The following is a 19,642-nucleotide window of genomic DNA, read 5'->3' as shown; positions in this document are numbered from 1 at the left end:
AACAATCACATTTACAATCATATAAAAAAGAATAAAATATCTAGGAATAAACTTAACAAAGGAGGTAAAAGACCTATTTGCTGAAAACTATAAAACATTGATGAAAGAATTTGGAAATTATACAAAGAAATGGAAAGATATCCCATGCTCTTGGATTGGAAGAATTAATATTGTTAAAATGGCCATACTACCCAAAGTCATCTACAGAGTTAATGCAATCTCTACCAAAATACCCATGACACTTTTCACCGAACTAGAACAAATAATCCTAAAATTTATATGAAACCACAAAAGACCCCAAATTGCCAAAGCAATCCGGAGAAAAAAAGAAGGGAGCTGAAGGAATCACACCCCCTGACTTCAGACAATACTGCAAAGCTACAGTGATCAAAACAGCATGGTACTGGCACAAAAACAGACACATATATCAATGCGAACAGAATAGAGAGCCCAGAAATAAACCCACACACCTTTGGTCAATTAATCTACAGCAAAGGAGGCAAGAAAATACAATGGAGAAAAGACAGTCTCTTCAATAACTGGTGCTGGGAAAACTAGACAGCTACATGTATAAGAATGAGATTAGACATTTCCTTACATCATGCACAAAAATAAACTCAAAATGCATTAAAGACCTAAATGTAAGACCTGAAACCATAAAACTCCTAGAAGAGGACAAAGGCAGAACACTCTTTGACATAAATTGTAGCAATATTTTTTAAATCTGTCTTCTAAGGCAAAAGAAATAAAAGCAAAAATAAACAAATGGGACCTAATTAAACTTAAAAGATTTTACACAGCAAAGGAAACCATAAAGTAAATGGAAAGACAACCTACTATATGGAAGAAAATACTTGCCAATTATATGTTTGACAAGGGGTAAATATCCAACATATATAAATAGCTCATACAACTCAATATCAAAAAAAAACCAAAGATCACTTAAAAAATGGGCAGAAGGCCTGAATAGATATTTTTCAAAAGAAGACTTACACACAGCCAACAGGTCATGAAATGATGCTCAACCTTGCTAATTTTCAGAGAAATGCAAATCAAACCACAGTGAGATATCAACTCACACCTGTCAGAATGGCCAACATCAAAAAGACTACAAATAACAAATGTTGGTGAGGCTGTAGAGAAAAGGGAACCCTCCTCCACAGTTGGTGGGACTGTAAATCAGTGCAGCCACTATGGAGAACAGTACGGAGTTTCCTTAAGAAGCTAAAAACAGAGCTACTATATGACCCAGCAACTCCACTTCTGGGTATATTCCAAAGAAAACAAAAACACTAATTCTAAAAGATACATGCACCCCAATGTTCATTGTAGCACTATTTACAATAGCCAAGATATGGAAGCAATCTATGTGTTCATCAACAGATGAATGGATAAAGAAGATGTGGTATATGTACACAATGGAATATTACTCAGCCATAAAAAAGAAGGAAATTTTGCCATTTGCAACAACATGGATGGACCTAGAGAGTATGATGCTTAGTGAAATAAGGCAGACAGAGAAAGACAAATATTCTATGTTACACCACTTATATGTGGAATCTAAAAATATAAAACAAACCAATGTATATAACAAAACAGAAACAGATTCACAGATACAGGTAAAAAAAACTAGTGGTTACCAGTGGGGAGAGGGAAGTGGGGAGGGGTGAGATACAGGCTATAGGATTAAGAGTCACAAACTACTGTGTATAAAACAAATAAACAACAAAGATATACAGTACAGGAAAATATATCTGTGATTTTTAATAACTTTAAATGGAATGTAAAACTACAGAAATATTGAATCACTGTGTTGTACCTGAAGCTAATAAAATATTGTAATCCACTCTACTTCAATACAAAAAACAAATAAACAAACATAAAAAAATGTCTAGCCTAGAAAACAGCAATCATCTACAATCTCCTACCCTAGTAACCGGTTCTGTTATTCGTATATTTACATTTGGTATTTTCCCATCCCTTTCTTTCACACATGAAAAAGTAAACTGTTTTTAGAAATTTAAGGAGTAGAGCTTTCGGTTAGAGTTCAGACTCTAGAACCCAACAGACCTTTGGAATTCTGATCCTACTACTTCTTAGCTTTGTAACATTGGACAAGTTATATAACCTTTTCAAACCTCACTTTCATCCTCTGTAAAGTGTGGGCAATACTGTACCTTCCAAAACAAACTTTGTTAAACAGGATCATACGTTTAAAGTTCTCAGCCTGGTGCCTAACATATATGCATATCCTGGAAAGGTTTTGCTATGACTATTTTTTTTTTTTTTTTTTTTTTTTTTTGGCGGTACGTGGGCCTCTCCTGCTGTGGAGCACAGGCTCCGGACGCACAGGCTCAGCGGCCATGGCTCCCGGGCCCAGCCACTCCGTGGCATGCGGGACCCTCCCGGACCAGGGCATGAACCCGCTTCCCCAGCATCGGCAGGCGGACTCTCAACCACTGCGCCACCAAGGAAGCCCTGCTATGACTATTTTTATATGCATGCATTATACAATCACATAATTCATCAGCCTTCTAGCCCTTATTTGTTTATTGAACATCTACTATGTCTCAAGCACTATTCTAGGCCTAAAGCATACAGACATACATGCAAGGTTTTCAGTTGTTTGTTGTTCTGTGGGATTTTTTGCTTTCATAGAGTTTACATTTCCAGCAGGGAAAAGAGGCAAAAATTACACAAGGGAAATAAACTATTTGGAATCACCTTATGTATATAGTTTATCATAATTGTTTCACTAAATGTTACATTGCAAACATTTCTCTTACACTTAAATATTCTTAAACAGTGTCACTTTAACTGTGATACAATAACGTAGCCCAGTGATCAGCAAACTTGGTCAAGGGCAGATGGTATTTCAGGCTTTGAGGGCCATACAATGTCAACTAGCAAGTGCTCAACCCCATTGTGATACGAAAGCAGTCAAAACAGTATATAAACAAATGGTGGTGACTATGTTCCAATAAAACTGTATTACACACCCTGAAATTTACATTTTTTGTAATTTTCAAGTGTCATAGTAGTATTATTATTATTTGGATATTTTTTTCAACCATTTAAAATTGTGGAAGCCATTGGTAGGTCAGGGACCACACAAAACAGGCTGTGGGCTATCCCTCACCCACAGACTGTAGTGAATCAATCCCTAATCTAGTGTATGGGTTTATTGTGTTTCATTTACCATTTCTCTCCTTTAAATCTTAAAATTTTTTTTGAATGATACATTTTCTATTAAATGGTTCTCAAACTGCCACAGGGAGCTTTCAACGGATAGGAATAATTGGTTTTCAGTTAACATCCTCTGTTTTCCTCCACATGCATCTCCCCTCAGCAAAATATTCTGACTGCCACAGAAACACATTCTGTCCTGCCATGCCTGGCGTCAGTCACCACAGGGAAAGGGGCTTCCAGAGAGCAGGGTAAGAGGCAGTTCCCAGGCTGAGCCAGGCTGGATGCCCTTCCTTCCAGCCAGCAGGTCTTGCAGAGTATTTGTACACATTGCCCAGGCTGGTTCCAGAGCTCAGAGCTGTGAGCAACTACTGTGAGGTGCATTCCACTTTGTATAAAATACGGCCGATAACAGAATCAAATGAAGCTTGATAGATCTGAAGGGATGACAGAAAAATACCCTTTGAAAGCAGCAAACAGGTTAAAGCAACTTACCTGAAGTGTTTCAGAGATGAAGGGCATTCATCTCTTCGCATTTGGATTTGTCAGAATGAGGCAGTACTGGGCTCTCTAGAGAAATCTTAACGGTGAAGAGAGAAAATTCTACCTGTCAGAATGGGGAGGAAGTGGGGTTTTAAAAGAAACGTGGGTGTTCATGTGAATTAACGGTTATATAACTGTCTTTTAAAAAACTGAGACTTGCCAGTAAAACTTATTTTTTCCAAAATCTGAATATCTCCCCTGAATTTTGATGTTCTCCCAAGTCGTTCTTTATTCAAAAGCACAAAGAAGACATTCTTGTGAGAAGACGAACGTGAAAATCCACTAAGAATGAATGCTCTACACAATCTGCTCTGGTTTATCAGGTGCCCTTCACCTTGAACCAGTGACCCGTTTTGTTGAACTACAGGGGGAGTTATCAGTGAATGTCTGCATCTATCACTGGGCAAAACCAAGTAGAAACATCTTGAGCTCTGAAATCACAAGCCTATTTTATCACATGGGCCAAGTTCCAAGCTTCTCGTGAACAAGACAAAAAAGAAAGTGACAGTTCAGCTCAGAGCCCTTCATTAAAAATAACTCCCAAACCCTCTAAAGAAAACAAAGACTGGCCAAACAGTGAGGTTCACCTTTGTTATGGGAAACAAATTGTCATGTTCCATTGCAACTTCCAATGCATTGAAGGAAAACTTGAATGCTGCAGCTCTCTAATCGAAAAGCAAGTGTTGATGTGGGCGTACCTCCACGGAGAAGGTAGCAGGTGTCTGGTTGTTAATGATCCCTTAAGTACTATCTGCTCTATTTTTCTACGGTGCCTCTCACAGTAGGGTTCTGGCGATTAAAAGTGGAAAAAGTAGGTAAGATCTCTTGGCTTAGGGATGGCGAACGTGGACAAGTCAGTCAATGTGAGGGCGGGTGAAATAGGATTCTGTGACAGTCTGGCCGGGGAGGAAATGTGGAGGATAAGATGCTCAGGCTTTCAAACATTGTTAATTCATTTCCCAAAGCACATATTTACCATTGTCCCCCAATATCTGGACGCATTTGGTTCCTGTGTTTGGGATAGAAAGAATTCAGAGTGAGGCATACCAGAAACAGAGGCCCTGCAAAATCCCAGTCCCAGGCAAGGCCTGGGCCACAGCTGGGAGTTTAATGGAAACGGACAAGCACGCGTGTAATGACGATCAGGTTGTGTGTCTGCCAGTTGAAGAGTGTTTTAAAGGGACCAAGTGAAGGAAGGACTAAAATAAAGGCTGAGCTCTCAGAGCCAAGCCAAGCAATGAAGAACTGCCGGGCCCCAGCATAGCAAAATGAGCAGCTATGGCCATGAACAAGAAGAGCCATGTCTGAAGAGGAGCTGAGTGCCTGGGTGGAAAACCAAGTCATGAGTGTTGATTCTACACTTGACGCTGCATCTCTGGTCTCCACAGGACTCAAGACCAGTCCTCCAGCCACCCTGACTGAGGCAACGGGCTCCCCAAGGCGTGAAAAGTGTGAGATCCAGAGACACTGAAAATACGGCACTGTCAGATATTAAAAAGAATCAACCTATATTAGGTTTTAAAAGGGGAAGGTGGCAGAGAAGCAGAATTCCATAGATTTTACACGTGTAGATTCCATGCAGCCAACCAAATCCTCAATACAAGGGCTTGTCTTAGGAATCCAATTTCTGGGTGATTTAGAAAACCGTTCTTCCAACAAAAATAGAAATGTATTTAGTTACTTTCCTAACTGTTTCACTAACTGGTTTTCTCGAGGTTGGACTGAGTTAAAATAATCTCCACGTTTCCTCAAGCGTTAGCTAAGCATGAAGCACTTGTGACTTCCCTCTGTCACAGACGATTGAAACAACCCAAACCATCAGCTCTACTTTAAAAGCATACGACCCAGCAATCCCTCTACTGGGCTTACACCATGAGAAAACCATAATTCAGAAAGAGACATGTACCACAATGTTCACTGCAGCACTATTTACAATAGCCAGGACATGGAAGCAACCTAAGTGTCCATTGACAGATGAATGGATAAAGAAGATGTGGTACATATATACAATGGAATATTACTCAGCCATAAAAAGAAACAAAATTGAGTTATTTGTAGTGAGGTGGATGGACCTAGAGACTGTCATACAGAGTGAAATAAGTCAGAAAGAGAAAAACAAATTCTATATGCTAACATATATATATGATATCTAAAAAAAAAAGGTTCTAATGAACCTAGGGGCAAGACAGGAATAAAGACGCAGACGTAGAGAATGGACTTGAGGACAAGGGGAGGCGGAAGGGTAAGCTGGGACGAAGTGAAAGTGGCATGGACATATATATACACTATCAAACGTAAAATAGATAGCTAGTGGGAAGCAGCCGCATAGCACAGGGAGGTCAGCTCAGTGCTTTGTGACCATCTAGAAGGGTGGGATAGGGAGGGTGGGGGGAGGTGCAAGAGGGAGGCGATATGGAGATATATGTATATGTATAGCTGATTCACTTTGTTATAAAGCAGAAACTAACACACCATTGTAAAGCAATTATACTCCAATAAACATTTAAAAATAAATAAATAAAAACAAAGTGTCCTTCTTTGTTCTGAACCTTTGACTAATGGATGGGAACTTCTGCTTTCTAGGTCTGCCCTGGACTTCCGCTATAAAAATGGGAGCTCCCAGACACTTCCTGTCTCAATATTCCCTTTAGAAAAACAGGAACCGACCTTGACTTCAGAGGGTCGTGATGATGGAGTCACTGCCAAACTCCACAAACATTTTGCCAGTAAAGTCTTGGTTACATCAGGGGGACCTGGTCCTGGGCCGTTTAATGTTGATTAAGGTAGATGAAGAAGCCATGAATTCCTGACTGGAGTGAGCTTCCTACAGTCAAAAGCTCATCACATCACCTCTCTTCTTCAGACCCTTCAATGATTTCTCATTATCTGTGGGATGAAGTCCATGTCCTTCCATAACATAAACCCACCCACTCTCCACTCACCACCGCCAGCCCCTATTCTCCTTTTTCCAAAACGGTTTGCAGTTTCCACGCACACACTCCCTTCACAAGCTTTTCACACATGGGTTCTCTCCACCCTTCTGTACCCACCCACAGTGACTTTGAAGAACTAGTCTGACACTACTGCTTCTAGAACCTTCTGCAGTCCCCCTACCCACCCCCCTTACACACACATCACTCTCTGTGCCTGCAGGCTTCCCTAAACATATCTCCTGGAGGTCTTTACCCTACCCGTCTTTGTTTTTTTTTTTTTAACATTTTTATTGGAGTGTAATTGCTTTACAATGGTGTGTGAGTTTCTGCTTTATAACAAAGTGAATCAGCTATACATATACACATATCCCCATATCCCCTCCCTCTTTCGTCTCCTTCCCACCCTCCCTATCCCACCCCTCTAGGTGGTCACAAAGCACCAAGCTGATCTCCCTGTGCTATGCGGCTGCTCCCCACTAGCTATCTATTTTACATTTGGTACTGTATATATGTCCATGCCACTCTCTCACTTCGTCCCAGCTTACCCTTCCCCCTCCCCGTGTCCTCAAGTCCATTCTCTACATCTGTATCTTTATTCCTGTCCTGCCCCTAGGTTCTTCAGAACCATTTTTTTGGTTTCTGTTTTAGATTCCATATATATGTTTTAGCATATGGTATTTGTTTCTCTCTTTCTGACTTACTTCACTCTAGGTCTGACAGTCTCTAGGTCCATCCACCTCACTACAAATAACTCAATTTCATTTCTTTTTATGGCTGAGTAATATTCCATTGTATATATGTGCCACATCTTCTTTATCCATTCATCTGTCGATGGACACTTAGCTTGCTTCCATGTCCTGACTATTGTAAATAGAGCTGCAGTGAACATTGTGGTACATGACTCTTTTTGAATTATAGTTTTCTCAGGGTATATGCCCAGTAGTGGGATTGCTGGGTCATATGGTAATTCTATTTTTAGTTTTTTAAGGAAGCTCCATACTGTTCCCCACAGTGGCTGTATCAGTTTACATTCCCACCAACAGTGCAGCAGAGTTCCCTTTTCTCCATACCCTCTCCAGCATTTACTGTTTGTAGATTTTTCTGATGGCCATTCTGACCAGTGTGAGGTGATACCTCATTGTAGTTTTGACTTGCATTTCTCAAATAATTAGTGATGTCAAGCATCTTTTCATGTGACTCTTGGCCACCTGTATGTCTTCTTTGGAGAAATGTCTATTTAGGTCTTCTGCCCATTTTTTGATTGGGTGGCTTGTTCTATTTGATACTGAGCTGCATGAGCTCTTTGTATATTTTTGAGATTAATCCTTTGTTAGTTGCTTCATTTGCAAATATTTTCTCCCATTCTGAGGGCTGCGCTTTTGTCTCATTTATGGTTTCCTTTGCTGTGCAAAAGCTTTTAAGTTTAATTAGGTCTCATTTGTTTATTTTTGTTTTTATTTTCATTACCCTAGGAGATGGGTCAAAAAAGATCTTACTGTGATTTATGTCAAAGAGTGTTCTGCCTACGTTTTCCTCTAAGAGTTTTATAGTGTCTGGCCTTACATTTAGGTCTTTAAACCATTTTCAGTTTATTTTCATCTGTGGTGTTAGGGAGTGTTCTAATTTCATTCTTTTATATGTAGTTGTCCAGTTTTTCCAGCACCACTTATTGGAGAGCCTATCTTTTCTCCATTGTATATTCTTGCCTCCTTTACCAAAGATAAGCTGACCATATGTGCATGGGTTTATGTCTGGGCTTTCTATACTGTTCCATTGATCTATATTTCTATTTTTGTGCCAGTACCATACTGTCTTGATTACTGTAGCTTTGTAATATAGTCTGAAGTCCTGGAGCCTAATTCCTCCATCTCTGTTTTTCTTTCTCAAGATTGCTTTGGCTATTCGGGGTCTTTTGGGTTTCCATACAAATTGTGAAATTTTTTGTTCTAGTTCTGTGAAAAATGCCATTGATTGTTTGATAGGGATTGCATTGAATCTGTAGATTGCTTTGGGTAGTATAGTCATTTTCACAAGGTTGCTTCTTGCAATCCAAGAACATGGTATATCTCTCCATCTGTTTGTATCATCTTTAATTTCTTTTATCCGTGTCTTATAGTTTTCTGCATACAGGTCTTTTGTCTCCTCAGGTACGTTTATTCTAGGTATTTTATTCTTTTTGTTGCAATGGTAAATGGGAGTGTGTCCTTAATTTCTCTTTCAGATCCTACCCTTCTTGTAGGACAGGTTTGGTTAGCTGTCTCTTGCCCTTAAGCTGGGAGCCCTGTGAGAGCAGGGACTGGTTCCCAATCATCTTTGGTTCTCCAGCTCCTGCCATAAGTCCCGATCAAAGCAAGCATTCAACAATGTTAAGGAATGAATGAGTGAATTTTTCAGAACCCCCCAGTTTTCACCTCCAGCCCTTAGGTTCTAAGCAATGGTCAATGGGCCCTGAACAAACGTTTGGTTGGTGTGACCTCCTCATAAGCAGTGATGCCACTGTCCTCACTCTAAGTGGGTTAAGAAGGATTGAGACACTTGAGAGGTAGAGGTGGGGGCAGGGGGGGTTTCCAGGCCCTCCTTCTACCATCCACCACCATGTCTCCATAATCCTCTGAGACTCGGGAATGATGAACACAGGGGTGGTGGAGACACCACTGCCTCACTCCTCCTGACGCCAAATCACCGTCATAAGAAGGCGGACATTTAAGGCGTCGTGGCTGCACTCGGGAATCAGACTGAAAGGCTGCGGAGGCAGGGGGTTTCCATGGGGACGCATGATTACGCCGCCACATCCACCGAGGGTCCAGGTGATGTGAGAGAATAATGATGATGGTGCAGACAGTGATGAGGGGAGCCTGGCGGGCCCTGCCACCCACGTATGCATCCCAGCCCCACTGCATACGACCTGGACATATGCTAGTCTCTGAGCCTCACTTTCCCCACAGGAAATCTGTCCGAGAACAGCTGATGTGCGGGGCTGTTGCGCGGTTTGGTGAGATGCTGAATGTAGAGCGATTCGCCCTCCACAAACGGGAGAGACTGGGACCCTCCACCACCCACTCCAGGCACTTTCTTTACATGACAATTTGAGGTGCCTGTGTATTTAGCTCACGTGAACATCAATCTAGAGAAACAAACTAAGGAAATCTAAGGTGATAGATCACCAAGAGCTGAGTCAGCTTAGAAACTGAATGAAAATAACACACAGCAATCACTGCGTGTTCCTATGCGGGGGGCACTGTTAGAGATATTTTATCCGTATCGGCTCACTGCATTCTCACAACTCGATGAGGTCAGTACTGTTATCAATACCGTTATACTCGAAGAAATAAGGTAGAAAGAGATTAAGTGAATTCACCCAAGTCACACAGTAGAACCAGGATTCTAATTCAGGGCGTCTAGACTGACAGTCATTGTGAAGCTAAACGATATTCCCCCAAATTTATACGTTGAAACCCCACGCCCAGCACCTCAGAACGTGACTGCATTTGGAGAAAGAGCCTTTGAAGAGGCAACTAAGTTAAAATGAGGCTGTTATGGTGGCCCTAATCCAATCTGACTGGTATCCTAATGAGAAGAAGTTTGGACACACTGAGAGACAGGAGGGGGATGGGCCACAGAGGAAGGAGCCTATGAGGACACAGTGAGAAGACGGCCATCGTCAAGCCAAGGAGAGAGACCTGGGAAGAAACCAAACCAGCCGACACCTTGACCTTGGACTTCCAGCCTCCAGAACTGTGAGAAATAAATGTCTTCTGTTTAAGCCGCCCATCTGTGGTATTTTGTGATAGTAGCCCTAGCAAGCAGATATGCCAGTCCACAATCTGAACTGCAAAGCTCTTTGAATTAGAAACTATACAGCTCCTTCCCCATGTTTAGAGTCACACATAGAAACTAAATGCTGTCAGTGACAACCAAATTCGACCGAAACGTCAATATTTGCCCATTAACTGAGGTCAGCACCTGTGTTGTCCTTAAACCCACCCAGAGATGGCGACAGATTCAGTCCCAATGGAAAGGTTATGACCCTGGGCTCAGGCTGGTGCTGAGTGAATCTTGAAATCAGTGGCTATAAGAAGAGTCCCTCCAGGCCACTGAGCTGTCACACGGTCCAATGGTGCCAGCTCCAAGGGGGACAGGGATTCTTGACTCTTTTGTCCACTGATGTAGCCCCTAATGACTAGAAGAGTGGCTGGCACATAGCAGGTGCTCAACAACTATTTCTTAAAAGAAGAAAAGGTAAATATGATGCTGTAGAAGGGAATAGATTGCACGGAGCTGAGGAACATGCATCTTTCAGGCTGTGAGCACCGTGGCAACTACTAGCCACTGTCCCTTCTATCCCAGCCTCGTGTGAGATCTGGGGACGCCTTCCAGAGACACAGCAGAGCAGGTTCCCCAGTTCCCCCAGTTTACCGAAGAAGGTATGTAGTGAGCAAACAAGACAACAGTGAAGCCCAGCACTGCTTGCAGCCCATGCTCAGTAAACTTTTGTCCACTTATGAATGTATTTAGTTGACCAGCTCAACTTGATCGCTAAAGAATAATACCCTTGGGGCTTTTCTGATAAAGAACACAATGTGCTCTTTATCCAAATTTTCAGAAACAAGACATGACTCCTATACTCCTGAGGCAATATTTTAAGAAAGTTTGCACCCATGTCCAGGACTTCTAGGATTTTGAAGTCAGTGTGTTTCCAAGTTGTGAGGGCATCTGGGTTATTCTCGTAACTCCTTACCTGAGAGCCTGGGACAACATGAATTGTGCAGCTGCCACTCCCCTGCTCTGGCAGCCATACCACCAGCGTGCAGCTCACAGCACTGCTCGCATGGACTCGAGAGGAGAGAGGAAAGTACCCACTGTATTTCTCCTGCTCTATGATGAGACGAGGCAGTACAAGTCAGAGAACAGTAAGCACATTGGAATCTACACTGAATTTAAATGGAAGTGGGTGAGGGACCTGCAGTTTGTCATCCAAGCAGCCCTGACACACAGCGTTCCTGGAACGAGGCTACCTGATGCAGTTTGACAGCTCTATGGCCGTAAAGTGGCATCCTAAAAATAAAGCACACATAATGCATCTCCCTCGCTGGGCATGAAAAACAGTCCGATGCTTAAGTGCTACCAAAATGGTAGCCCTTGGGGTTCATGTGCATCTCTGTGCAGACTGCTGGGGAGCTTGGCCAAAGTGCTCAGTGGAAGATCACAGGGGGGCTGGGGTTCTTCTGCTCTCTACATAGACAGAGTCTGCTTTGTCTTGTCTTAGATACATATTTTTAAATATTTTGTTTCAAAAAGTATTTAAATGTATCAGTATCACATAGTATCTGGTGACCTCTATCATGATTGACGATTTTTGCAAGGACGGTTTGGCAGAAAACATACTAATACATTCAGTCATATTTGCATATACACGATTGTTTACGGTAAAACAAGAAAATCTGGGAAGCGTTGGCTTGTATTTAAACAACAACAACAGCCCTTGTAGCCGCGCTCAGGGTAGTATGGCCACACTTCCTTTGAGTGAAAATTTTAACAATGTTAAGTGGTTGAGTTGAAAAAAGAAAAGTTAAATAGAAAGATCGGCATAATGGTAAATCAGAAATCACCATGATAAAATTTGCACATTGTTTTCACTGTCGCATGATTATGTCAAGTTATATTTGAGAGGTAATGTAGGTTAAGAGAAGCAACATGAGGATACTTTAGTATCAGACAGAACTGGGTACAGATTCCACTTCACTGCTCACTAGCTATGCGCCCTTGAGCAAATTTCACACCTCACCAAGCCCCAGAAGTCCCATATATAAAGTATCAATATTATCTGCTGTGTGGAATTGTTAAGTAATGCAATAGTCAAATGACAGCAAATGCAGCATAGACACGCTGTGAGGCATAATACTAGGTTCTTTATAAGTTTACAACTGAAAAATACATCATTATTGCAAACATGGATTTCTTTACAGGGCCTTTGATGCTATATTTCAATTCACTTTTGTATTTCCCACACAGATACGCATAGGATGAGACTCTGGTCTAGTGGTCATGGCTGGATTTTGTAGGGTGGTACCCTCCTGGCCCTCCCTACCTAATTACAGCCTTGTCCTTCCCCAAGTACAACCTTCCCATTTTCTGGGATATCTTTGGAGTGACACCTGTCAGAAAATGGTCCAGTATACAGTTCAGGGCCAGTAAACCTGCTAATTTCATATATATTTTTTTGGATTCAAGGGGAGTCATCTAGAATTCAAGTTATACAACCAAGAACCTGTCCCAGAGGAACCTGAGCTAGTGGCTCTGGGCCGATAGGATCACCTGTGTCAGTTTTACAAACAAACAAACAAATAAATACCTGAAGATGAGCTTTATCATTGGGACCTTTTGTCTTTGGACTGAATGAACAGAAAGTTCATCTGAGAGGCTGGGGCAGACATATCATTCAGTCACAGCCTCTGACACTCTTTTACATCTCCCTTGGCATCATATATCTCCTTTTTACAGCCAGGTAATTTACATGACTTTCAGCAAAGGTATTTAATTACACTGGGCCTCTACTTACACATCCACAAAAGGCCTCTCGTAGAGTACCCACCTTATAAAAGTTTAGGAAGATTTATTGAGATAATAGGTGCATGGTACTTAAAACAGTGCCAGTACATGGTAGCATTCAATATTACTCTTGCTATGGTTACAGTTGTCGTCTCCTTGAGAAATAAGAGGTTCCCATAGCCCATATCTGTGCAGCAGTACATAAGTCATCAATGTCTAGTTGCGTTAGATAATCAGGTAACAAATAGGTCGCGGTGATAGAGAAAGAAGACACGCCTTAAGGACTCCCAAAAGGATTTGGTGAGGAAAGCAGATTGATAAAGAGGAAAGTCTTGGAAGTTACAAGACAAGGGGGCTTGAATTCTTTCTGGACAATTAACTCATTGTATGACCTTGAGCTGCCTTCTTCTGATCTTTCTTTCTTCTCAAAATTGAGGTAAGAAAGTATCTCCTGCATAGGTTTCTTTGAAAGATTAACTGCGATAAGCCAAGTATCTATATTCGACTCACAAGAGACTAGCGATGTTCTTGGTACTGCGCATGAATTTGTTTTCACAAACATTCATCAAAAGTCAGAGAACAGAAACAACACTTAAGGCAGATTATTTACAGGACTGGCTGACTACCCACTCTCCCAGATATGAAAAGATCTCCTCCCAGACCAAGCCAGATCATCAGAGAAATGCATACCTAAGCTGAGTTCCGTTTTTCCTCCTATAGAAAACTCATTATCAAATTACATTACAGAGTGAAGCCACAGACCATATTATATTGATGGTCCTCACAAGAATAAGCTCCATAAACCTTATTATTTGCATAATACAGAGGCTGCCAAGGATATTTTTCTTTACCTTTTCAATGAGTTATTTATAAGAATCTCAAGGAGAAATCCCAGCCTGGATTTGGGACTAAAATGGTAGCACTTGTCCTGAGTTTTTGAAGCCAGAAGCAAGTAGAGATTTACTGTTTGGAGTCAGTGAAACAGACCAAAAATGCATTCTTGCATTCATTCAAAAATATTTATTGAGCAACTACTATGTGCCAGACTCTCCACTGGGATCTGGACATTCAATGATGAACACGACAGGAAACGTCTCTGCCTTCACAGATCTAGAGCGTAGTGGGAAAGAAGAGATGATTAAATAAGCAATTATAATTATACAGCAATGATATAGAATGAGCCAGAAACAGATGCTGGGTAACAAGATAAGATCTATCACCCCCTTAGGTACCTAGGGAGGCTCAAATAAAGCTAAGCTTGGACCAAGAGAAGACTAGGAGGACCCTAGAGGGAAGATCCACACATCTGTGGAAATCAAGGGAAGAAAGACACAAGTCAGGAAAAGACTAGAGGTAGGTGAGTGAAGAGAGATACCGAGGACCTAAGACTGTTAATCCCCTACCGTGACCAGAACTGATCTATTTATGTACTTTGCATCAGTACAATGTCTCCATGAGTAGAATTCTATTGTGTAGGGTGCTCATAACTATAAATCATGTCCTAGCCTCCTGAGGAAACTGGTCTGATTTTATGACTCTCAGTAACTACATTCTAGTAGAAAGTATCAAAGAGAGAATAAAGAAAGTTCTGGTATTACTTGAGATACAGTCTTAGGTATTTAACTCATCATATTGAGAGTCATGTCAATACAACCTTGTTGGTTTCTTTCTATCATCACTTACTTCTGCAAAGAGAGAGGAACACCAGTCTACATTGGAATTATAAATGTCTCCTTCAAATTTAATGCAACTGCCTTCTTCATTCCCAAAGATGCTGGATATTCAGAGAACAGAATTAAATACCTAAGAGGTCCCCTGACACCAAAACGTTTAAGCCAGCAGGAGAGCTAGGTTTTAGTCCTAGCCCTGTCACATGAAGAAATGATATGTATCCAGAGAAAACTCTAATTCGAAAAGATACATGCACCCCAGTGTTAATTGCAGCATTATTTACAATAGCCAAGACATGGAAGCAACCTGAATGTCCACTGACAGATGAATGGATAAAGAAGATGTGGTATATACACAATGGAATATTAGTCAGCCAAAAAAAGAATGAAATAATGCCATTTGCAGCAATATGGATGGACCTAGAGATTATTACACTAAGTGAAGTAAGTCAGACAGAGAAAGACAAATATCATTTGATGTCACTTATATGTGGAATCTAAAAAAATGGTACAAATGAACTTATTTACAAAACAGAAACAGACTCGCAGACATAGAGAACAAACTTGGTTACCAAAGGGGAAGGGGAGGAATTAGGAATTTGGGATTAACAGATACACACTACTATATATAAAATAGATAAAAAACAAGGACCTTCTGAGTAGCACAGGGAACTATATTCAATATCTTGTAATAAACCAAAATGGAAAAGAATCTGTAAAAGAATATATATATGTATAACTGAATCACTTTGCTGTACACCTGAAACAGCACAGCATTGTAAATCAACTAGACTTCAATTAAAAAAAAGAAGTGATAGGTGAGGCTTGGAGGCTATACGAGTAACTCAGTGAACATGGAACCTCATGTGCTTCGTGTAGTAACACCAATAGCAGTATTTACTGAAGATTTACTGTGTGTCAAGCACCAGGTCTACGTGTGTTCCCTGTATTAACTAGCGACAAACTCATGAGGTGGGTACTGTTGTCACTTAGAGCTGAGAACATGAGTGTTTCTGGGTCACAGGTTGGTAAATTCAAACCCAGGGGTCCAGCTCCAGAGCCCAGGCTCCTGACCACTACTTTCCTCTCTCAACTTCCGTCCAGGAGCTCCCAGGGAAGCTGGAAGGACAGATCAGAGTACCATGCCTCAAGATACATTCAAGCACACATCACCTCTTCTCAGGGCCTTTATGACATGAATGAACGGCAAGGGAGCCTTCCAGGGGGACCCTCTGCCCTGCTTGGTCCAGGAGAGGCTCCGTGTGTGCCTGCTTCTCCATGCCCACCCACATACTCCCTCTCTCCAGGGTGCACCTGTCTGGACAGAAGTGGTAGCGTCACCTAAGCCCAATGGCTAAGAGCTGACATTTTGAAGTTTGCTGGGCCTGGGCACAAAACCCAGCTTAACCATTAACATGAGGCCAGTTACTTTACCTAAATAAGCCTCAGCTTTCTCATCTCCCAAGTGGAGAGAAGAATCGCACCCACCTCCTAGTACTGCTGTGAGAAACACAGGAGTCAAGATGTATAGAGACTCTATGTCTCAGGCAGCAAAGCGCTTAGCAAATAGTGAGCACCCTCTAGAAGTGAACTTGTATCACCATTTGATAGCATGTCTGAGAGGCTTTCTCACATCGGCATCATACTGGTGGAAGACTTTGTGAATCTGAGGCATCGAAACACACCTGTGACTCTGCAGCACTTAGCCACGAACCAGGATGAGTAGGGAATGCCGAGTCCTTCTAAACAAACCAGTGGTACTTCAAGAAGTACCCATTCTAAGACTAAATTATACCCCTGAAGCCACTGAAATGCAGTTTGGCTTTTGGCCACTCCCAAGGCTTTAATCCATTCCAGTCCAGACTCCATGGGAACTGGGCTGAAATGCTACATTTTGTAAGGAAATAGGCTTTGAGCTTATAATCTCTTTGGGGTCCATTTTAGCCTCTTGGACCAGCCTGGGTTCAGAGTGGCAACTTCTGGAAGCACTCTGCTTTCAAACACAGCCAAGGACCCACCCAACTTTGTGTTGGAACGCTGGAATAGCCTTAGGATTCAGAGAAAATCCTTTCTGTGGCGTGAGCACTGTCACACAGCAGCCCTGATGCCTGCAGCTGAATCGGCAGGCTGCACACCCCAGAACCTGCCACAGTGTTTGTCACCTGACGGCATCTCTCGGCACTCAGGCTTAATAAACCATAGTCATGGACTTGGAGAAACCACGTGGCTGGTCGGTATGTACACTGAACAAATCACCTCTTTTGGCCTCATTTTCTAAACTAAAGCGGTTATGTCCATCGTGAAAGATGAAGGGGTCGAATCTAACATGGGCCTCTTAAAAAGATTCCATCTGCCGAAGAAAGATAACCCTCTTTGCCTTTATTTTTAAAAACTTCCAGTGCGCAGGATTCTACGTACTTCCATACAAACCCAGTTACTAATATGCCTGACTGTCAGCAAGCCCTCTGCCCCCACCCCGGCTCGCTCTCCTGATCACACAATTGCCACTGGCTTTCAACAGATGTGATAAGCCTCCGGGAAGCGCGGCGAGGGAAACGGAAAGCGCAGATTGCACAGCGGGGGCTTCTCTCGCGTGTGCAGCGCGGCATCGCCCGGGCACTCTCGTGTCCTCCCAAAGCTGAGAAAATCGAGGATGCCAAGCGTATGGAAAGACGCGCTGCTGCTGTCCAAATGGGAAAGGCAGGTGGAGAAAATCATTTAGAAAAAGAGGCTGAGGGAAAAGAGAAAATCAAGCCCAATCCAACAGCTGCAAACAAGAAGCCCGGGAAACGGTTACCTTGGATGAACTCGGATTTCCTGCTCACAGAAGGCAGGGTCCGGTTGAGTCCCAGGATCCTGTCCAGGTGGAAGGCAAACACCTCGCTCATGTCCAGAGGCTGCTTGAGCAGCCCGCAGGGGCTGGGGCCGCAGGCGGGCCCCGCGGGCCGGCCGGTCCCCTGCAACACCAGCAGGCGCGCTCTGCTCCTGGGCCAGGCCGGCTGGAGACCCGCCACCGTGCCGTCGGCCAGCAGGCGCATCCGGCCGATGTCTTCTCCGCTCAGCCACGACGGGGCGCTCTCGCTGTAGATCCTGATGTTGCTTCCCTCGGCCCGGGGCAGCTGCACATCTGCGTCCCCACCTTGCGCTCCCACACCCTGCATCCACCCCCAGGGTCGCTCCCCAGCCTTGGCCAGGTTTCCTCCCCAGACGTGCCCGGGCACTTCAGCATCAGCTGCCCTTGCAGCTTCCTGAGGCCGAAGGGACGGTCCGACCAAAGCCCCGGGTCCCGGGGCCTGAGAAGCCACCGCATACTTCTTCCTGCGCTTGGGTTTCACGGTGCCACGGATGCTGGCGGGCTTGCTGCGCTTGGAGCGCAAGGTGATGTACACCACGTTGGGCTGCAGCGTGGTCCCATTGCCCTGGGACTCGGGAGGGGCCAGCGTGCCGTCCAGGGGTATCTCAGGGAAGGGGGCCTCGGCGGTGGCCCGGCTCCAGTGCGGCCCCTTGCGCGCGCGCCCTCCGTGCGGGGCAGAGGCGCGCCCCACCTGGCTCACCAGGAAGCCCAGGTAGATGGCGCAGGCCGTACCCAGCAGGAGGTTCCTCCTGGTCCTGGGGCGCCGGCTGCTCCAGAGTTTCCGCACCCTCGGGACGCACAGGGAGGAGAGGAACCAGTTTATGAGTTGCCCTGGCTTGTCCGGACAGCTCATTTCTGAGCTTCGTCCGCATGCTGCACAGAGTTTAAAGTCTGCTGTTGGCTCCTTCTGGCATGATGCATGGTTTGCTGAACGCAGCTGTCGCCTCCACTCAGGTGTCTACGTGGTCTCCAGTGGGTCGAGGAGGAAGTTAAGGGCTGGTGATGGAGCCGGGCAGGCTTCTGACACTGGCCACAACAAACCTTCTAAACCCCGACAGCCTCCCCGAGGAGAAGTCTGGCTAGTTCCTGGGAATGAATGGAAACAGAGCGAACTGAGTCACAGTCTCAAACTCGGTCAGTTCCTCCAGAAGAGGAAAGAAAAACGCGGAACCTTTTCCTTTCATCACTATCACCACGAAATGATTTTTTAAGTGAGGTTTAAAAAAAGTAGAAACAAGATAGATGTATAGATTTGATATTCAGTTTCAATTAGTGAAAACCAACCACCAAAATCCAAGACTATTTTATAACTTGTAGCTAGAGTCATTTAATTTGATCCCGAAGGAAAAGCATTAAAATTGGACAAATCCAGGCTTTTCGTTTTGAAATTCAGAAATAATTTAAGAAAAGTAACCACAGGTTTTAGAAATCTGTAGCTGTCTTCTATTTATTTTTAAAAGTCCTGCTTTAACTAATTGGACAGAAGCACCGAGTATTAACATTCAAATTCAGAAACATATTCTCTTAATCGTATGGTACAGTCTTTTCTTCATAATATATTCCATTATCTTACTTTAAGGGTTATCGTAATATAAAGGCATACATGCCCATGTATCTTGGAAGCGATTACATGTATTCAGTCACACACACACACAGAAACACACACACACGTAAACACAAAACAGACATCTAACTGCTTTTTATTCCTCTTCTTTTCACCAAAGTCAGCTGAAAGAAGAGAACCAAAAGCCCTCTAGCTCTACTTTTTCACATTATTAAAAAGAAGAACTGGTAAAAAGCAACCTTACTTACACAGCTGGCCCCGTGCTTGGCCCCAGGAAGAATGCAATCCCTCACTCTAATGCAAAGAACTATTAAAGGCTGAGGCATGTAAGTAGAACATATTT

The 19,642-nt window shown here is 43.2% G+C and overlaps 1 protein-coding gene across 1 annotated transcript in view; it reads right to left on the bottom strand.

The window, feature by feature from the left end:
* The window catches only part of GASK1B (golgi associated kinase 1B), a 44,330-nt gene extending 25,693 nt beyond the window's left edge, over window positions 1–18,637 (bottom strand). The window contains exon 1 of the mRNA XM_024746145.1: window positions 17,679–18,637. Within this exon, the coding sequence (XP_024601913.1) occupies window positions 17,679–18,588 (910 nt within the window). The 5' untranslated portion in view covers window positions 18,589–18,637. The remainder of the gene's footprint in view (window positions 1–17,678) is intronic.
* Window positions 18,638–19,642: the final 1,005 nt, after the last annotated feature.

Source organism: Neophocaena asiaeorientalis, unplaced genomic scaffold (genome assembly GCF_003031525.2).
Source record: "Neophocaena asiaeorientalis asiaeorientalis breed wild unplaced genomic scaffold, Neophocaena_asiaeorientalis_V1.1 scaffold51, whole genome shotgun sequence".
Classification (NCBI taxonomy): Eukaryota; Metazoa; Chordata; class Mammalia; order Artiodactyla; family Phocoenidae; genus Neophocaena; species Neophocaena asiaeorientalis.
This window is presented reverse-complemented; position numbering and strand designations above follow the sequence as displayed.